We start from the raw sequence: 15853 nt of genomic DNA on the forward strand, positions 1-15853 counted from the left end.
ACCAAACATATATGGGTATTATTTAATGTTCAAAACTGAAATGCATTCCAATATTATATAACACATAATAGATCAATGCAGTTCACACATTCATTTGCATACGCAAACATGCTTTTGGAAGAAAAGAATATATTTAAAACTATACGTGGCTAAACATTTATAAGGGAGTTTTCAGAAAAGACAGTTTTACTTTACTCGGACCCCAATGATGTTGACGTCAACACAGCTACACTAGTCAATAAAACTATATTCACAGTCTCCATTGCAGAAAGACATTTTACATTTATAACACGTCCCGGTAACATTCTTCAGCTGGTAGCAATGGATAGCAATTTGGTGCCATTTCACGTTAATGTGCCGTTTTCTTTAAAAAAAAAAAAAACAAAAACAAAAGAAACACCACGGTATCTTCCCATTTGCTGTTAGCAAGGCGGCGGCAATAATTAGTACACCTGTTGAATAGTTCAGGACACTGAGTCCCAGGACCTTCCATTTTGGCTTCTATTACCCTTTGTTATACTTGAAACCGACATCTTGAAGGAGCCACAATGGCGGTAGTTTCACAACCTCCACACGACTATAAGCGAAGTCTGTCAGTGTTGCCTCCTATATTATTTAAACGTGAAGCCGACTCAATGGTTAATTTCATAACTGATTAATTTGTGTTTAGTCTGTTTACATCTGAGTTTTGTATGTAATAACAACAAATAAACGTAAAATGTTAAACTCTGACAGTGGGTACGTTAAGTAACTCAGCTGCTCAGAGCGAGTATTTTCTCGTTCACACTGATCAATGAGGAAATCCGCTCCGCACCACTCTGAGTTACGCAAAGGGAACGGAACTGAGCAGAGTGCGTTCTTCACTAAACTACTCTGTGCGGCTGACTTACTATAAAGGAAAAGGTCAGTCTCGCCTTGCCGGAAGGTGCTGGGAAGGGCAGAAGTTGCCAAGGAAGACGGTGGCCAGGTGTACTTCCGCCAGTAGCCAAAATGGCGGCTCACATGTTGCAAGATCTGGCAGAATTGTTGGAAGCCTCAGAACCCGCGGTCCGATTAATCATCTCGATTTTAATTGGTGAGTCTGTGACAGAGAGTGTGGGAGAGAGAGAGAGTGACGGAGAGGTAGCAAGGGGACCAGAGGCAGACAGGGGTGTGCGTAGGGACAACACCGGAGTTAGTGGATTGAGTCTAGTAGAACAGAAATCTGTTACAGACAGTTTTCTGAAACGGGAGATGAAGAGAGACGGAGCAAGAAAGAGCAAGGGAGAGATGGAGGGAAAGGAAACGTGTTCGGAGAAAGAAGGGAAGGGTGATGAGAAACGGATAGATGTGAACTGTTTGTATCTGTGCTTGTTTACTGCTTTTCACAAGTAACAACACGAAATTAACTTTCGGCAAACTTAGACAATGTTCTTCGTGGCTATGACAGTGTGAGAAAAAGAAAATGAGAAACTGCGTGTGTTCCAAAGTGTACTGGCATGTTTCTGACCCAGACACATAGCATGTGTGAACGAATGCACTCTGAGTCGAGACAGGAGAGAAAGCAAAGTATAGTATACTACAATGTCTGTGTAATCTGATCAAATAAACTTATCAATAAAACTAGTAAGGCGAAAAATTAATTTTGTGCTACTGTGTTTTTGTAATAGCCATGTATGTGGAAATCGAAGTACGGGAATAATGTAGTACTGTAGTAAACTTACACAGACACCAGGGAGGAACTATACTGTCATGTCAAACTGAAGAGGGTTACTGTGGACGCAGTCTGAAGTGTGAATCTGATCCGGGTACTGTGTGTAAATCATTAACAGTTTGTAGAATAACCTGGTTTTTGTTTTTGTAAGTAGAGTCATGGAGAGAGAATATACTCAGTGGAGGAGGGGGCTGAGCAGTGAGGGTTAAAATAAAGTACAACTTAACAAAAGAAAATCTTGTGAGATAACACTAAGCCAAGTAGAAAAAGGTTGAGCTGTGGAAGTCTGTAAGATTCCACACTCCTAACCTCTTGCCATTGTACTGATGCTGTTTACAAAACTGATGCTTTAGTTTGTCAGCCGTCATTTGTGCAAAACTTGCCTGTAAACAAACCTTGCTGAACTTTTTACTGTGGTTTATAAAAGTCACTTGTTTTAGACTGCGTCAAGCCTTTTTCAGGTTAAACAAATCAACCCGTTCCCTCAAGGTAAGCCATTTGTTGTTCTCCATTAGAATGTCTCCAATTGTCCTTCCATTACAATATGTGCCTCACTTAGGTGAGAAAACATTTGCAATGTCTTGCTTTCTTATTTTCAGATGCATACATGCAGATTTGTTTCTTTTGCTCTGGTGTTAAATGTAGGGTTGACTCGCCATGTTGTACTTTCTGTTTTGCTTTGGGAGTGTCAGTGTTGATGACATTGGTATGAACATTCAGTTAACAATGAATTAGGAAAGCGAGTCAAAGGTTAACTGCACAACTTTGTTGTTTTAATTGCCCACGATTATTTTGCTGGTGCTACAGTGAGGGAAACTACTATGCTTATATTTACGTTAGCTTGGCTTGGGAAGTTGGCGGGTGGCGATATAACGGGTAAAAACAGCACTGTTTTTATATTGGTGACATTTGATCAGAGAGAATAGCTTGCAGTATGCAAGGGTAGTGTTATAAAGGGGGGAGTGTATAATGCGGGATAACTGTTTAAATACAAAAAGTAAATCAAACAAAACAAGGCAAAGACACTGAACTAAACATTGAAACATTAAATAGCCCTAAATAACCCCCCTCCCTCCCCAGCAGTGCAGAGTGCTCATTGTGTGGCCCTCAGACTGTGACATTTTGCACCTCTCCTAGTACGACTGCCAGTTTTTCTGAGTCCGTCGTGTTGGAAATGTGGGAGAGGAGAAATGAATTTTTTAAAAGAATATGTCCCTTGTTCAGGCATATTTAATGCAGTGTAGGAGAAGGTGCATCTCTGTCTGGACCTCTCCAGTCTCACAGTGACCACATCCTGTTTTCTGTGGGTAGCCATGTCTGCCTTTTTCAATGGCCAGGCTGTGGTCACTGAGCCTGTACTTGGTCCTGATCTGCCTCTGCCTAGTATCTTTGACAGTGAAGAGATTCTCTGGTACGTTAAAGCTACCTTTTTAGGGTCCGATAGCAGTCAAGTTTATTTTGGGTTTTTGTTTCTTTGTCTCAGTGTTCCTAGTAAGATTTTTTTATTTGTTTTACAGTTTGGTTGACTCTGATTGACAGTGCTTTAGCATGCTGTCCTTTAGCTGGTTAGTGTTAGTGTGGATTAGTGTAGTGAGCTTAAGGACTAACTTGCTGAGGGGACCCTTATCTGAGTTCTTGGGTTTACAGTGTTGTACTGGATGAGTCTGGGTCACTTGTGTTTAGGTGCATCCAGAATTTTAGTGCTCTTTTTTTGTATGTTGGTGAGAAGTGGGTAGCGGCCTAATTTGGCCCTGCATGTATGGTTTTGTGTTTTCAGCATGCAGGATTTTTACTTGGTGTTTCACGTGGTGGAGCAGGGCCATCTGATGTAATGTTTAAGGACATGGAGTTTAGTAACATACAGAACATGTAAAGAGAAGGGCTTCATCTCTTCAAAGGCCCAAGTTATAGAGCAGGGGTTCTGTCAGGAGACCCGGCAAACAGGAGAGGGCTCACCGTCTCTCTGTGACCCGATGTAGAAGAGGCTCGTGAAGCAGAAAGAAAAACATAGAGTTAGTAGATATTAGAACATAGAGAGGGGTCTACCGCCTCTTCAAAGCCCAATATTTATAGAAGGGGGGTTCTGTCTTTGAGGAGACCCGACAAACAAAGAGGGGCCCTGCTGCTTGGGCGTCCACATATAAACAAGGCATCAGAACCTGGAAGAGAAGAAGTAAAGGATCGTGCAATGCTAGAGGTGGGGTTTGGCCGGGGGTCCCCTCTGACTCATGGAGAACCCTCCACTAAGAGGTAAATGAAGCAAAGCTTATCAAATGGTTGGAAAAAGTGGCATTACTAATCCCCCAAAGAATGGACCCCTGGCTCCCCGTTAAAGACGTGTACAGACAAAAGGAGAACCACCAATGCATCAGAAAATAAGAAAGGAGAGAAAACATTTATTGCAAGTAAAGAAAACATTTTTATGAGGAAACCTTCAGTGGCCCTGGTGGAAAGGTCGTTCACACATATTAGCAGTGGACTGCTGGGCAGAGGATATTTCAGTTGGTGAAGAACGAATATAATCTTCAACTGCTGATGAGGGCCAGTGCCCCATATTTTTGATTAGATGCTGGTTAATATTTGCTTTTGCTGCTGATGTGGCTGCCCCTATTCTGAATAAATGATCAGTGTAGAATTGCAATGGAAGACCTGCTCTGTACACTAAAGTGGAGAGATGTGAAGAAAGCCAATACCGTGATACAATGGACAGGCTTGAACTAATGAACAGAGGGTCAGAGAATGAAATGGCTTTGCGTTCTGTGATATACTTCAGCATGGAAGCGTAAGGGCATAGAAGAGAGTTGATTTTTGAAAGCTGAATACATTGTCCTTGCCAAAGCTGATCCATTCTTTGAAATGAGAAGGAAGAGATTAGAATGAGTGTGAGATCACTGGATACCCAGAGTGAAAACCCCAAAATGCAGATAGGCACATGGTTTCCATTGTTAAATCATTTAATGTAGAGAAGCAGCCTTGTCGGAGAATTCAACTCAAGTTGCCAAGAATGTCTGTAGAGATAGGCAAGCGAGCAGGAGAGGAGGCCGGAGAGTTCTTAGAAATTCCTCGCAGGAAGAGACGGACAGCTGGGATTGACAGTAGAGTTGGAGAGGAGATTGCCATCAAATCGAATTGGTAAGAATAATTATAGGCAGTAGAGGAGAGGTGGTCAGAGGGCTTTAGACATTTTGCGCGAGAAGACAACTGGTATTGGTAGGAGAGTTGGGGAGGTAATAGACATCAAATGAAATTGATATTGAATTCCTGATAGATTGGTTTCAGTGTTCTCACCAGGAATTTTTCACAGCGTGGTGGTGGGAGGAGCAGAGAGAAGGGGCTGGGCCAGGGGAGTGGGGGCGGGGCTGGGCGGGGCAATAAATGGACATTTTAGCAACCCCCTGCAGGCGAGTCAGGACAAGTCATGCACACGTTTAGGCTTTGTGGAAATAGCTGTCGGGATAATATTCTATATCTATGATTGAAAGTAGGTGGATGCAGAGTCTGCATCATAGGTTGACATACTCCCTAGCATGTACGCCATTCCACGGAGGGGAAACTAGATTTTTGCGATAGTGTTATTGTTTCTGTCCGACTGAGAAACTTGTTTTTACTTTTCAAAACATTAAAATGGCCTACGATTATGTGGATATAATTAGTGCTGTTTTTATTCTTCTTTGAAAAATAGCATAAGTATTAGGTTTTATAAACTTTTTTAACACTAGAACCGCTGAGATTTCGTATTACACACAACCGCGGCTCCATTTTAAAACAGCTTCGATATGAAAATGAAAAACAGTCAGATACAACTTAATATTTTTATTTATGAACATCATACATAACATTTTCAGAGCAGAAATTCTGTATTTACATTGAAAATTATTTCTTTTTTTTTCAAAACAAGCACATATGAAAAACTGTAATGAAATAGACTTTACGCAATAAACTTATGAGTAAACAAATGTAGAAAGCTGTCTGCACATGTAAAATTATAAAACATAAATAACTAGTTATAAAAATGGCATAAAACAAAAATATAACACAACTTATGCAACGTGAAAGTGAAACAAAGGCTCTGTCTGTCTCTTTAGAGTTCTATTACAGATTTCTCTCTACAATCTATGCAGAAAACATGCTTTTCAAGTGTACCAGTAGACACAACGGGCGCAGACGTCAAAAGTTCTCTCTTAACTGCATTTAGCAGCCTGGCATTGTCTTTTATTCCGTGTGCCAGTGTGCACAGAGCTGGCTGAAGGTTGAGGGGCATTTGCTAGCCGGCTTTCGTGTACTCATGTCCCTCCGAGTGATTGTGTTGACAGTGCAGTCCGTGTATAAAACAAAAAACAGCGACAGCTTCTGCGAGTACCACCTTTGACAGAACACAGCCGTGCCATGTTTACACCTGTACTCACTCAGGGTGACACAGGTCAGGTCCTAGGTCAGGCTGGGCAGTTGCTGTCACTGTTCCTAGAATCTGTTATTTTGCTCATGTACTCTCCTCCGTACATCCACGAGAGCAGGGAGAACTGCAGGCTTATATACCATGGCCGTGGGGTTTAACCAGCTCGTAATTGTTCTATTACTCCTCGGCCACAATCTGCACGAGTTTATTAATTGCGCTGGCAGAGGACGAGCTGCCAAAACTCGCCTCTGCCAAAACACACACGGCTCTCGTCGTCTTTTAAACAAATACAATAAATAAATCATAATAAACAAACACAAAATAACATAGGGGCGGAGTGGGAGACCCCGTTCTAAAAATAAATCATTAAATAACTGTACAATGCTCCTGTCGTTCTGTTATATATATGGTTGTTGCACCTTAAAGACGTAACTTACACTTGATCACACGTGTGCTTGCAAGAATAAGTGGAAAACTTGTTTGTCACTGTTGTTTCATAGTAAGGAATATACAACATAAATATTTTTTCTACTTATCTCAAGTAAAACTGGACATGTACTGTGTCCCACATTATATATTTTAAAACCTACATACTATATGAAAATCTATCTATGGGAAACTGAAGTCATGCAAAAGGATTATTGTAAAATTGTGGAGCTTTGGATTTTTTTCTAAAGACCTTGAAATAAAAAAGATTGAATATCTCAAAACTGTTTGGAATCCACATTACTGTTCTTCATCTGAACGATTTATTTATTTATTTAACCCAGCTTGTTATGCTATGTTCCTGCTAGCTGCTCCCCACAAGCAAAACGTTTTCCCATGTGGCTCAACTATTTTTCTTGAAGTTTGCCACTGTGGCGAAGGCTTTGAAAAATTTACTTGTGTAAGACTGCCAGCACATTCGACGCGTGCTGGCAGATGAGTCAATACAGACGGTTTACTTTGATTTCATTTTGACAAATGAAAGCTCTTTAGCTTGACCACATAACATACGCATGCCACAGAGGCACTAATAGAAACAGTCAGCGGGTGGCGCTGCTTGTAAAAAACAAACCAAACAAAAAAACCCACATGGCATCCAAACAGGAAAACAAATTGTACAGATCAATTACCAGAATCATGTTCCAAAAGATGCAGCCCAAGCAATACCAGTCACCCATGTATACACAACTAAAATATGACCGTGATACTAGTCACAGGGAGGTAAAGCAGTCATGGTTTCACACATACCCTCTGGTAACAAAATAACTTTTTCACAGATGGCAAGCCAGAAACACGCAGCTTCAAGGTCACAGCTATCTCTTTAATGTGTTGAAATATATTTTGGAAATAGTGACAAAGTGGATTAGAAGGAGGAATAATTTATTAAAACAATAAACACATTTATTATTTTAAAAAGGATTCATCTCACTATGATTTATTGAGTTTTAATGTCAGAAGCTGTGCAATATTTTACTGTCAGTACTAGTCACACGTGAAAGACCATAAAAATGTATTTATTTATTAAAGTCAGTAGTGGCTGTACAATCTTACTAATATTATTAATCACGTTTAGGAAATCTGTAAAGTTCATTTCACATGGTTTTCAGATAAAATACAGTATGGTTATAGTATTGTTAAGTGGCTAAAGTTTTTCCAATGTGGCTAAAAAATGTTAAGTTACTTTAGCCACAGTGGCTAACTAAATGAATGTCTTAGAGGGAACATAGTTATGGTATAATAATAAAGATTGAACTTCGCTGAACTTTATTATTACATTCCCCCCTGTTGACAGATGAGACTAGATCAGTGGCGCACCCAGGATCTAGTCTCATCTGTCAACAGGGGGGAATGTAGTAATAAAGTTCAGCGAAGTTCAATCTCGTCTCTGTGTCACATACATTACACACACCAAACTAAAGAACATGCTGTCACGACCAACCCACTAAAGAATATTGAGAGCTAAATCAAGTACTTTAAACAGACCAATTCCTCACATAAAGGAATTCACAGGATTATTATTATTTTTTGGTCGTTACGCAAACTGAAAACAGAGCATAGCGGTCTGATTACAGCATCAGTTTTCCAGGAGGCAATGTAGCAGCCCGTTACGCTCAACAGTGCTGGCGAGAACCCTGGGTTTTGATTGTAGCTGGTGCAAGGTGTAAAGAGTCCTTTGCGTGCACTGTAACAGCCATAATCCAGTCCTGGTTGATTGGGATTGGATTAACCCTTTGCAGTCCTGTTGGACCCTGTCCTGCTGGTCTGCAGTGAAGGTATTCAGATCTGTGTTGTCCTCTGGCACTACGGGTGTGGTGGTTTCGCTGTGGATCTGCAGTACGAAAAATGACAGATTGGCAGGAACAGGTTTCGGAGGACGGGTGTTTCAGTCTCTATTTCCTGAGTCGTCGGGGGGGTTGCGGCACTGAACCAAGATTAAAATAATAATTGGACATTTCCAACTGGGGAGAAAACCAGGGTAAAAACCATTGGCGACAACTAAATTTAAAAAAAAAAAAAGAAGCGGACGTCTGCCAATAATGGCTACTCGGTTATTTTTTTTGTATTACTTCGTACCTTGTCACGTGACATTGGACATTCACCTCGCAATGACCAACATGCTTTTGGTCACGTGCTTATACTGACGCGGGATCTGGAGGAGGTGGGGCCCAGACATGCAAGCAAAATGTTAGGAAATGCGATCAAATTCAGACTGAAAACATAAGGTTTATTATTGAGACGATTGCAAATGGCATGCAACCAATTTCAAATTGTGGAGGATACCAGACAACTTTAATATCTTTTGTTGAGCCAGATTACAGAAGGCTGTATTGATCTTTTTTATATGTTTATTTGTTTGTTTGTTTTGTTGATATTCTAGGACTGAGACTCGATCAATGTTAAATACTTTTTTTTTTTTTTTTTAAACAGAAGATTGCTTCCATTTTATGCTTATTTTTTGGCCCTCTTTACAAACTATTGCTATTGGTAAATTGTTATTATTTTTTTATACTGAATATTAGTTCTTTGAATTAATGTGATACTGTACTTGGAATAGTCAGTTTGCTGCTGCAAGTAGTAGATTTGCTGCTAAACCTGATGAACTGACTAGGAACAATCTATGAGTTTATCCATTATGACGTAGGATGCTGCTTTTGAGTGAAAAACTAATTGTAGAAATAGTTCTTCCATATCTGATGGCAGCTCAGCACATTAATTATTAGCCTCTTAAAGTAAAAATTTCAAACTAACCTCCAGGTAAAATGATTTGATTAGAAGACACAGGGCTTTCTTACACCAGGATATAAGTATGTGGTGTCATACTGTCATCTAGTGGTTACGATTAAACATGTACAAGTCCAGTTCATGGAGGGAGAGGGTAGACTGCACAAGTACGTTGCAAAACACTAAACCAGGACAATTTCACCAAGAGTAAAGTTTTCAAAGCAAGCTGGGGATCCCATTTTGAAATGAGTTGAGACCAGATTGATGTCCTTACCCATCATGATTTTGGGTCTGTTACTGAAAGTAGCAATGGATCGCTGCAGCCAGGAGATTGTATAGAAACAGTGCAACGTGATTATTGACAGATCTACTACTGATATGGTCGTGGAGAGACAGGGCTGTATTGGCGTCTGCTATGGTGAGAACGTGAACAAAATTGTAGAATTCTGATATCGAGTGATTTCAGGTGATTATGCACCGAAGGACATTTTTGAGAATTGAATAAACTTGCTGTCATTAGAAGTTATAAAAGGTCAGATAAGCTAATCTGCAGCTGCTGGATCTTGTAACGCAGTCCGAGTGTAAAAATGTTGGTCAGTCTGAACAGCTGGGGGTGAGGACTGCTGCTGCTTAAACACTGGATTGCAACAAAAAAGAAAATAGCTTTATGAACAGAGCTTTGAGAATTCTGTGAATGGGTCAATCTTTTAAGACGCTCTGGAAATGCATGCCAAGGACGATTTTGTTTATCTCTGGAGATCAGAACACTGGAGACAGCAGCAGCAGGATCGAATGCTGTACCATCGCAGCGGCGGAGTGTGCGGTGGGCGGAGAGGACAAGCCGCTGGGTTGGTAGATAAAACAGGATAGCAGGCGGATTACTTTAGTCATTTGATCTGGATTTGGATAGAGGAATGACGCGATCATGAGATTTCTTGATTCTAAAAAGAAAATTGCTGCCAGTTCTTCTGAATTCCGAATAATCAATTTAGATATGGGTCTTTAGTGATACATGAAATGAAAACACAGCACAACTACATATGGGTGACTGGTGGTTAAATAGAGTAGATTTAATTGATGAAAAGATGATAGGATGCAGGGGGGCTAGCTCCACCCCCCGAACCACACTAATAGGTTAACATTTATCCCATTTTATATAGCCTTGTTGACTGACTGGACCCCATACTTCACTTCCAAAAAGCTCTGCAGGCTTTTTCTTTTAATATATTTACTGCTAGGTTAATGCTCCCTGACGCAGTCAGGCCTAGGTAATTAGAGTGCTGTCAGAGATCCTGTCTGTACACTGCCTCTGTGTTTGCAGTGACAACACCAGGAGTGTTCGACTCAGCAAAGCAGTACCTCCCTGGCACCAAACCTAATTTGGAGGGTCACAGTTCAGCTACATTAATAGCTTTGTATAACACATAGCATGCCTCTATTTCAACTTCCACAATTCACTAATCTGGCTGATTCACTGTTAGCCCATGTTCACATTTTACTATGTCTGTCTTTTCCTGTTTTTTTTTTCTTTTATTTCCTCTTCAAGCTGTGACCTGCCAAAGGTCAACCTAAAGTGAAAAAGTGACCCTGGCCAGAAAAATCACCCTGGGCTCAACTTAGACGCTACCATCACGTGTAGCACCTCGTTTGACTAATGAATAGGGCTTTCGAGAAATAAATACAAGGAGCACCTAACTCACTTTTGGCAAGTTGCCAGACGAGGGGCAAGTTTTATTCGAACTTCAGCCCAACCCTTAGTGACCACTCTTCCAAATTTTGTGAAAGAATTTTGGTTTCAGGTCCCCCCCCCCCCCAGTGATCATTAACCCCCTCTGAAATTAGATTTTTTGGTATTTCTACCAAGTTTAGGCTGAAATAACTCACGTAGGGTGTGCCAAAAAATCGGCCAAAGATATTTTTTGATAAATGTTGATGCGATCTACAAGAATCAAGCATTGGCAGCTGCAGATTTTTGAAGTTGCATTTGTCATGTATTCGAGCATTGCTTAAGGCCACTTTGGTGAGGATAAAGTATCACATAGTCTTAACCGAACTGGCGTTGCACGATCTGGGGTTAGGTAAAAAGTGACGGTGTGCTTCAGGTGTCACAAGCTTGGAGCTGAGGGATTATGAAATTGTGTGTGGAACGTTAGGTTATTACCATAACCCCGGTTCCCTGAAAAGAATGACAACCATTACTGAATGAGAAGAGCCCTCTCTGACCCGTCAATCAATGAGCATTCAGACCATGAGATGAGACCACCTTTTGGAAAAAGGCTGGGTTTGTTCTTAATGTTAACTGCGAGTCAGTACCAGTGAAAACCATACATCATCGATGGACAGTGCACGAAGCTCACTTACTCGTCTGACAGACGTAATGGCTATTAAAACCGACACCTTCAAGGAAACGGTGCAGTTCTGCTGACGCCATGGGCTCAAATGGGGGAGCCGTAAGGACCCGCAGTACCAGTTCCAGATCCCACTTGGGTACCATACTTTTCATGAGAGATCGAAGCCTCCAAGCCCCTTTAAGGAATTGCACTGCAAGGAAGTGTGCCCTAGAGGACACAAAGTCAGTTTTATCATGGGACAGCGATATTGCTGCCAAGTAGACCATCAGAGTGGATGTGGATTTTCCCGCATCAAACAGGTGTTGTAAAAAGGTTAGAATTGTCTCAATAGGGCAGGTCACAGGATCGTGACCATCAGCAATGCACCAGTCGTGGAAAATTTTCCATTTATGTGAATACTGGGCTCAAGTGCTCAGCGCCCTAGCAGACTGTAGTGTTTCTACCACTGCATCTGGCAAACCTCGTCTGAATAGATGGCTCCGTTCAACAGCCAGACCCAGAGTTGGAGCTGGGCTGGGTTTGGGTGCCATAATAACTCCTCCGCTTGGCTAAGGAGGTCCTTGCGGAGCGGAAGCTGCAATGGTTGGCCCAACAACATGTTGGAGAGGAGAGCAAACCAGGGGTGCCGCGGCCATCTGGGTGCAACCAGCAAAACCTGGGCGCTCTCCACCCTGATCCTCTCTAGTGTCCGGGGTAATAGCGGTGGTGGAGGGAACGCATACAAGAGCCCCTGTGGCCAGGGGTGAGGTAGCGTGTCTACTCCCAGGAGACCCCTGTCTCTCTGCATAGAGAACCATAGAGGACAATGAGTGGACTCGGCTGTGGCGAAGAGGTCGGCTTGTGCCATACGAAACCTCTCCCAAATCTGTTTCACAAGCGGAGGGTGCAGTCTCCACTTCGAGCTATCTGGAGCTCCTCTGGACAAGAGGTCTGCTGCTCTGTTGTCTACACCAGGGAGACGAACGCCCTGATGGAACACAAGTTTCTGTGCATCAAAGACAGGAGTCTGTGCACTGCATGGTGAAGGCCGGCGAGCATAGTCCGTCTTGGTGGTTTATGTAGGCTACCACTGACATGTTGTCCGTCCGGACCAGCACATGTTTGTGTTCTAACTGCTGGTGAAAATGAGATAATGCCAGGGCTACAGCTTGCAGTTCTTGGCCATTTTTAAGAACATAAGAAGAAATATAAGAACATAAGAAAGTTTACAAATGAGAGGAGGCCATTCGGCCCATCTTGCTTGTTTGGTTGTTAGTAGCTTATTGATCCCAGAATCTCATCAAGCAGCTTCTTGAAGGATTCCAGGGTGTCAGCTTCAACAACATTACTGGGGAGTTGATTCCAGACCCTCACGATTCTCTGTGTAAAAAAGTGCCTCCTATTCTGTTCTGAATGCCCCTTTGTCTAATCTCCATTTGTGACCCCTGGTCCTTGTTTCTCTTTTCAGGTCGAAAAAGTCCCTTGGGTCGACACTGTCAATACCTTTTAGAATTTTGAATGCTTGAATTAGGTCGCCACGCAGTCGTCTTTGTTCAAGACTGAATAGTTTCAATTCTTTTAGCCTGTCTGCATATGACATGCCTTTTAAACCCGGAATAATTCTGGTCACTCTTCTTTGCACTCTTTCTAGAGCAGCAATATCCTTTTTGTAGGGAGGTGACCAGAACTGAACACAGTATTTAAGATGAGGTCTTACTAATGCATTGTACAGTTTTAACATTGCTTCCCTTGATTTAAATTCAACACTTTTCACAATATATGCGAGCATCTTGATGGCCTTTTTAATAGCTTCCCCACATTGTCTAGATGAAGACATTTCTGAGTCAACAAAAACTCCTAGATCTTTTTCATAGATTCCTTCTTTAATTTCAGTCTCCCATATGATATTTATAATGCACGTTTTTATTTCCTGCGTGCAGAATTCTATGCGTTTGCTGCCAATGTCCCTTCCACTGACCTCTTATTCCCCTCCCATTCCAGACTGTTCCACAGCTCAGGCTCGAGGCGTCCGTAGTGACCACTTCCCTTCTGAGAGGGGAGCCGAGGAGAGATTGCCGGGGCGGAGCCACCACTCCAATGTCTTCCGGCATTGTCTGGACACTTGCACCAGCCTGTATCGATCGTGGACTGGGTGCAACTTGAGCATATTTACCCAGGCTTGAAGTGGGCGCATTCTCAGCAACCCTAGGGGAAGGATTCTCGAGGCGGCTGCCATCAGCCCCAACAACCTCCTGAAATATTCTGACCTGTAGAAGAGCATCCTCTCTGAATTGGGAGAGCGTGACTTCCAACGACCGAGTCCTGTCTTCCGACAGTGAGGCAAGCATGTTCACAGAGTTAAATTTGTTCCCCAGGAGCACTGTGGACTGAGATGGTACGAAGTTGCTCATCTGTTGGTGTATGGAGAGCATTAACTTCGTCATAGGATCATTGACCTGTCTGGTGTGCGCCATGGCGCGTGCTTTGGAACACACGCAAACTAGCCAATCGTCCAGGTAATTCAAGATCCAAATACCCCGCAGCCTGAGTGGAGCCAGTGCTGCATCCATGCACTTGGAAAATGTGTGGGGCGCCTTGAAAGAGCGTAACCGTGTCTCATAGTCGATAGCACTCAGGAGTCCTGGATGCAGCCTTGCTATGGGTCATGTACAGTGGTCAGTCCAGTTGTGATGGGGGAAGGTGGCGGCTGGATCCCCTCAGGGGCAGTCCCCCTTGTTCTTGGGAGGGGGCACATCTTTTTTCGGCCCCGGCCTCTGTCTCCAGCCGGAGAACCGGTTACCCTTTCCCTCTGCCTGCTTGTTTGGTCTGTGGTGGAAGGCGGCGTTCAGGCAGAGCTGCCCTGGCAGGCTGGGAAGGCCATCTAGGGCGCTGGCGATACTGAGGAAGGCGTGAAAACTTGGAAGCGACCTCCGTGGCCTTGTGGGACCTCTCAAGGCTCACATGAACAGTTGCTCCAAATATCTGCCCCGTTGTTATAGAGGCATCCAACAACGCAACCTTCTCCGTCTCAGTGACCTTGGCTTGGGTCAGCCAAAGATGTAGGCGAGTGGCCACCAGCATCTCTGGAGACCACCTTGATGCCTGACCTAACTCACCCATCAGGTCAGTCATCGCTCCCGTCACCGCATGAAGTTCCCCTGCGTTTGTTTCCGTTGCCCGCTCCACAGTCTCGCCGCTAGCTGTGACTGATAGACCACAAATATGGACATGGGGTTTGCCACTTTTGCTGACAACGCCGCTGAAGCATATGCCTTTTAAGCATGGTCTCAGTTGTCCTGCATGGCAGCTACAGTCTTTAGCCCCTTTGAAGGTGGATCCTTGCACCAGCACCGTGACCGTGTCCCAGATGGTAGGGAACATGCCCAGGCCAGCTTCTTGTGGTTTGCGGTTTGTAGAAGGGACTCCGCTGTTCTGGAGCCCGAGGGAGCGTACGCAAGGTGGCTCCATGAAGAGCGAACCAGTTCTAGAAAGTCCTGACACAGAGGAAGGGCATGTTGTGGGTGTCCTTTCTGCTTCAAAAAGCGGTTCCCCTTTATCTCCTGTTCCACCAGCCATGGAATGTCCGTGGCAGCAGATGCACACTGCATCAGAGTACGGTTTTCCTCCCTCTGTGAAGTATGAGGTTGCCTGTTGCCTGCCCAGCTGAAGTGGCGGGGTCGGACACGTCCGACTTCGATGCCGTAAAAGACAGTTTGCCAGGGCTTGGGGGGTCTAGGTGGAGCTGGGGACGGAGAGTGGGAGTGGGGAAGCTGGGACTGCCCGGTAGCAGGGGGCAGTCTACGCTGAGCTTGCAACAGGGTCTCCAGCATGGTTTGCTGGGCTCTCACTGGCTGAGCGAGCTTGAAGCGGTGCCGCCTCAGCGGTGTCCACCACGAGTCTTCTGAGGGGAGCCTACACCTCCGCACCGGTGGTGGGGAAGGAGAGGATGACCCAGGGGTATGGGGGAGCTCTCCAATCACAGTGACAGACGGGGTTGATAGATAATCGGCCATCTGTCTGCTCGATTTTGTAGAAATTGTAGTTTTGTGATCTAAGACGCTGCCCATGGATTTCATTGGGAAAATTGTCAGGCAACACTCCATCCGTTTTTGTCCTACTTCCGTCGGGATGGTGAACTTAAGCTCGAGTGTTGCAGTGATGAGTATAGAAGTGCAACACTCCACGTCAACAGTGTAAGTATTTGAAAAGGAGGTCCCTGACTTGAAC

The 15853-nt window shown here is 43.6% G+C and overlaps 1 protein-coding gene across 3 annotated transcripts in view; it reads left to right on the forward strand.

The window, feature by feature from the left end:
• The first annotated feature begins 853 nt into the window (after positions 1 to 853).
• LOC121296490 (lysophospholipid acyltransferase 5-like) overlaps positions 854 to 15853 on the forward strand; it is a 58171-nt gene continuing 43171 nt past the window's right edge. Inside the window, exon 1 of one of the 3 annotated variants that reach the window (XM_041222113.1) lies at positions 854 to 1075. In XM_041222113.1, the coding sequence (XP_041078047.1) occupies positions 991 to 1075 (85 nt within the window). In that variant the 5' untranslated portion in view covers positions 854 to 990. The remainder of the gene's footprint in view (positions 1076 to 15853) is intronic. The other 2 variants (XM_041222112.1, XM_041222111.1) reach the window with 2 other exon arrangements.

This window comes from Polyodon spathula, chromosome 21, assembly GCF_017654505.1.
Source record: "Polyodon spathula isolate WHYD16114869_AA chromosome 21, ASM1765450v1, whole genome shotgun sequence".
Classification (NCBI taxonomy): Eukaryota; Metazoa; Chordata; class Actinopteri; order Acipenseriformes; family Polyodontidae; genus Polyodon; species Polyodon spathula.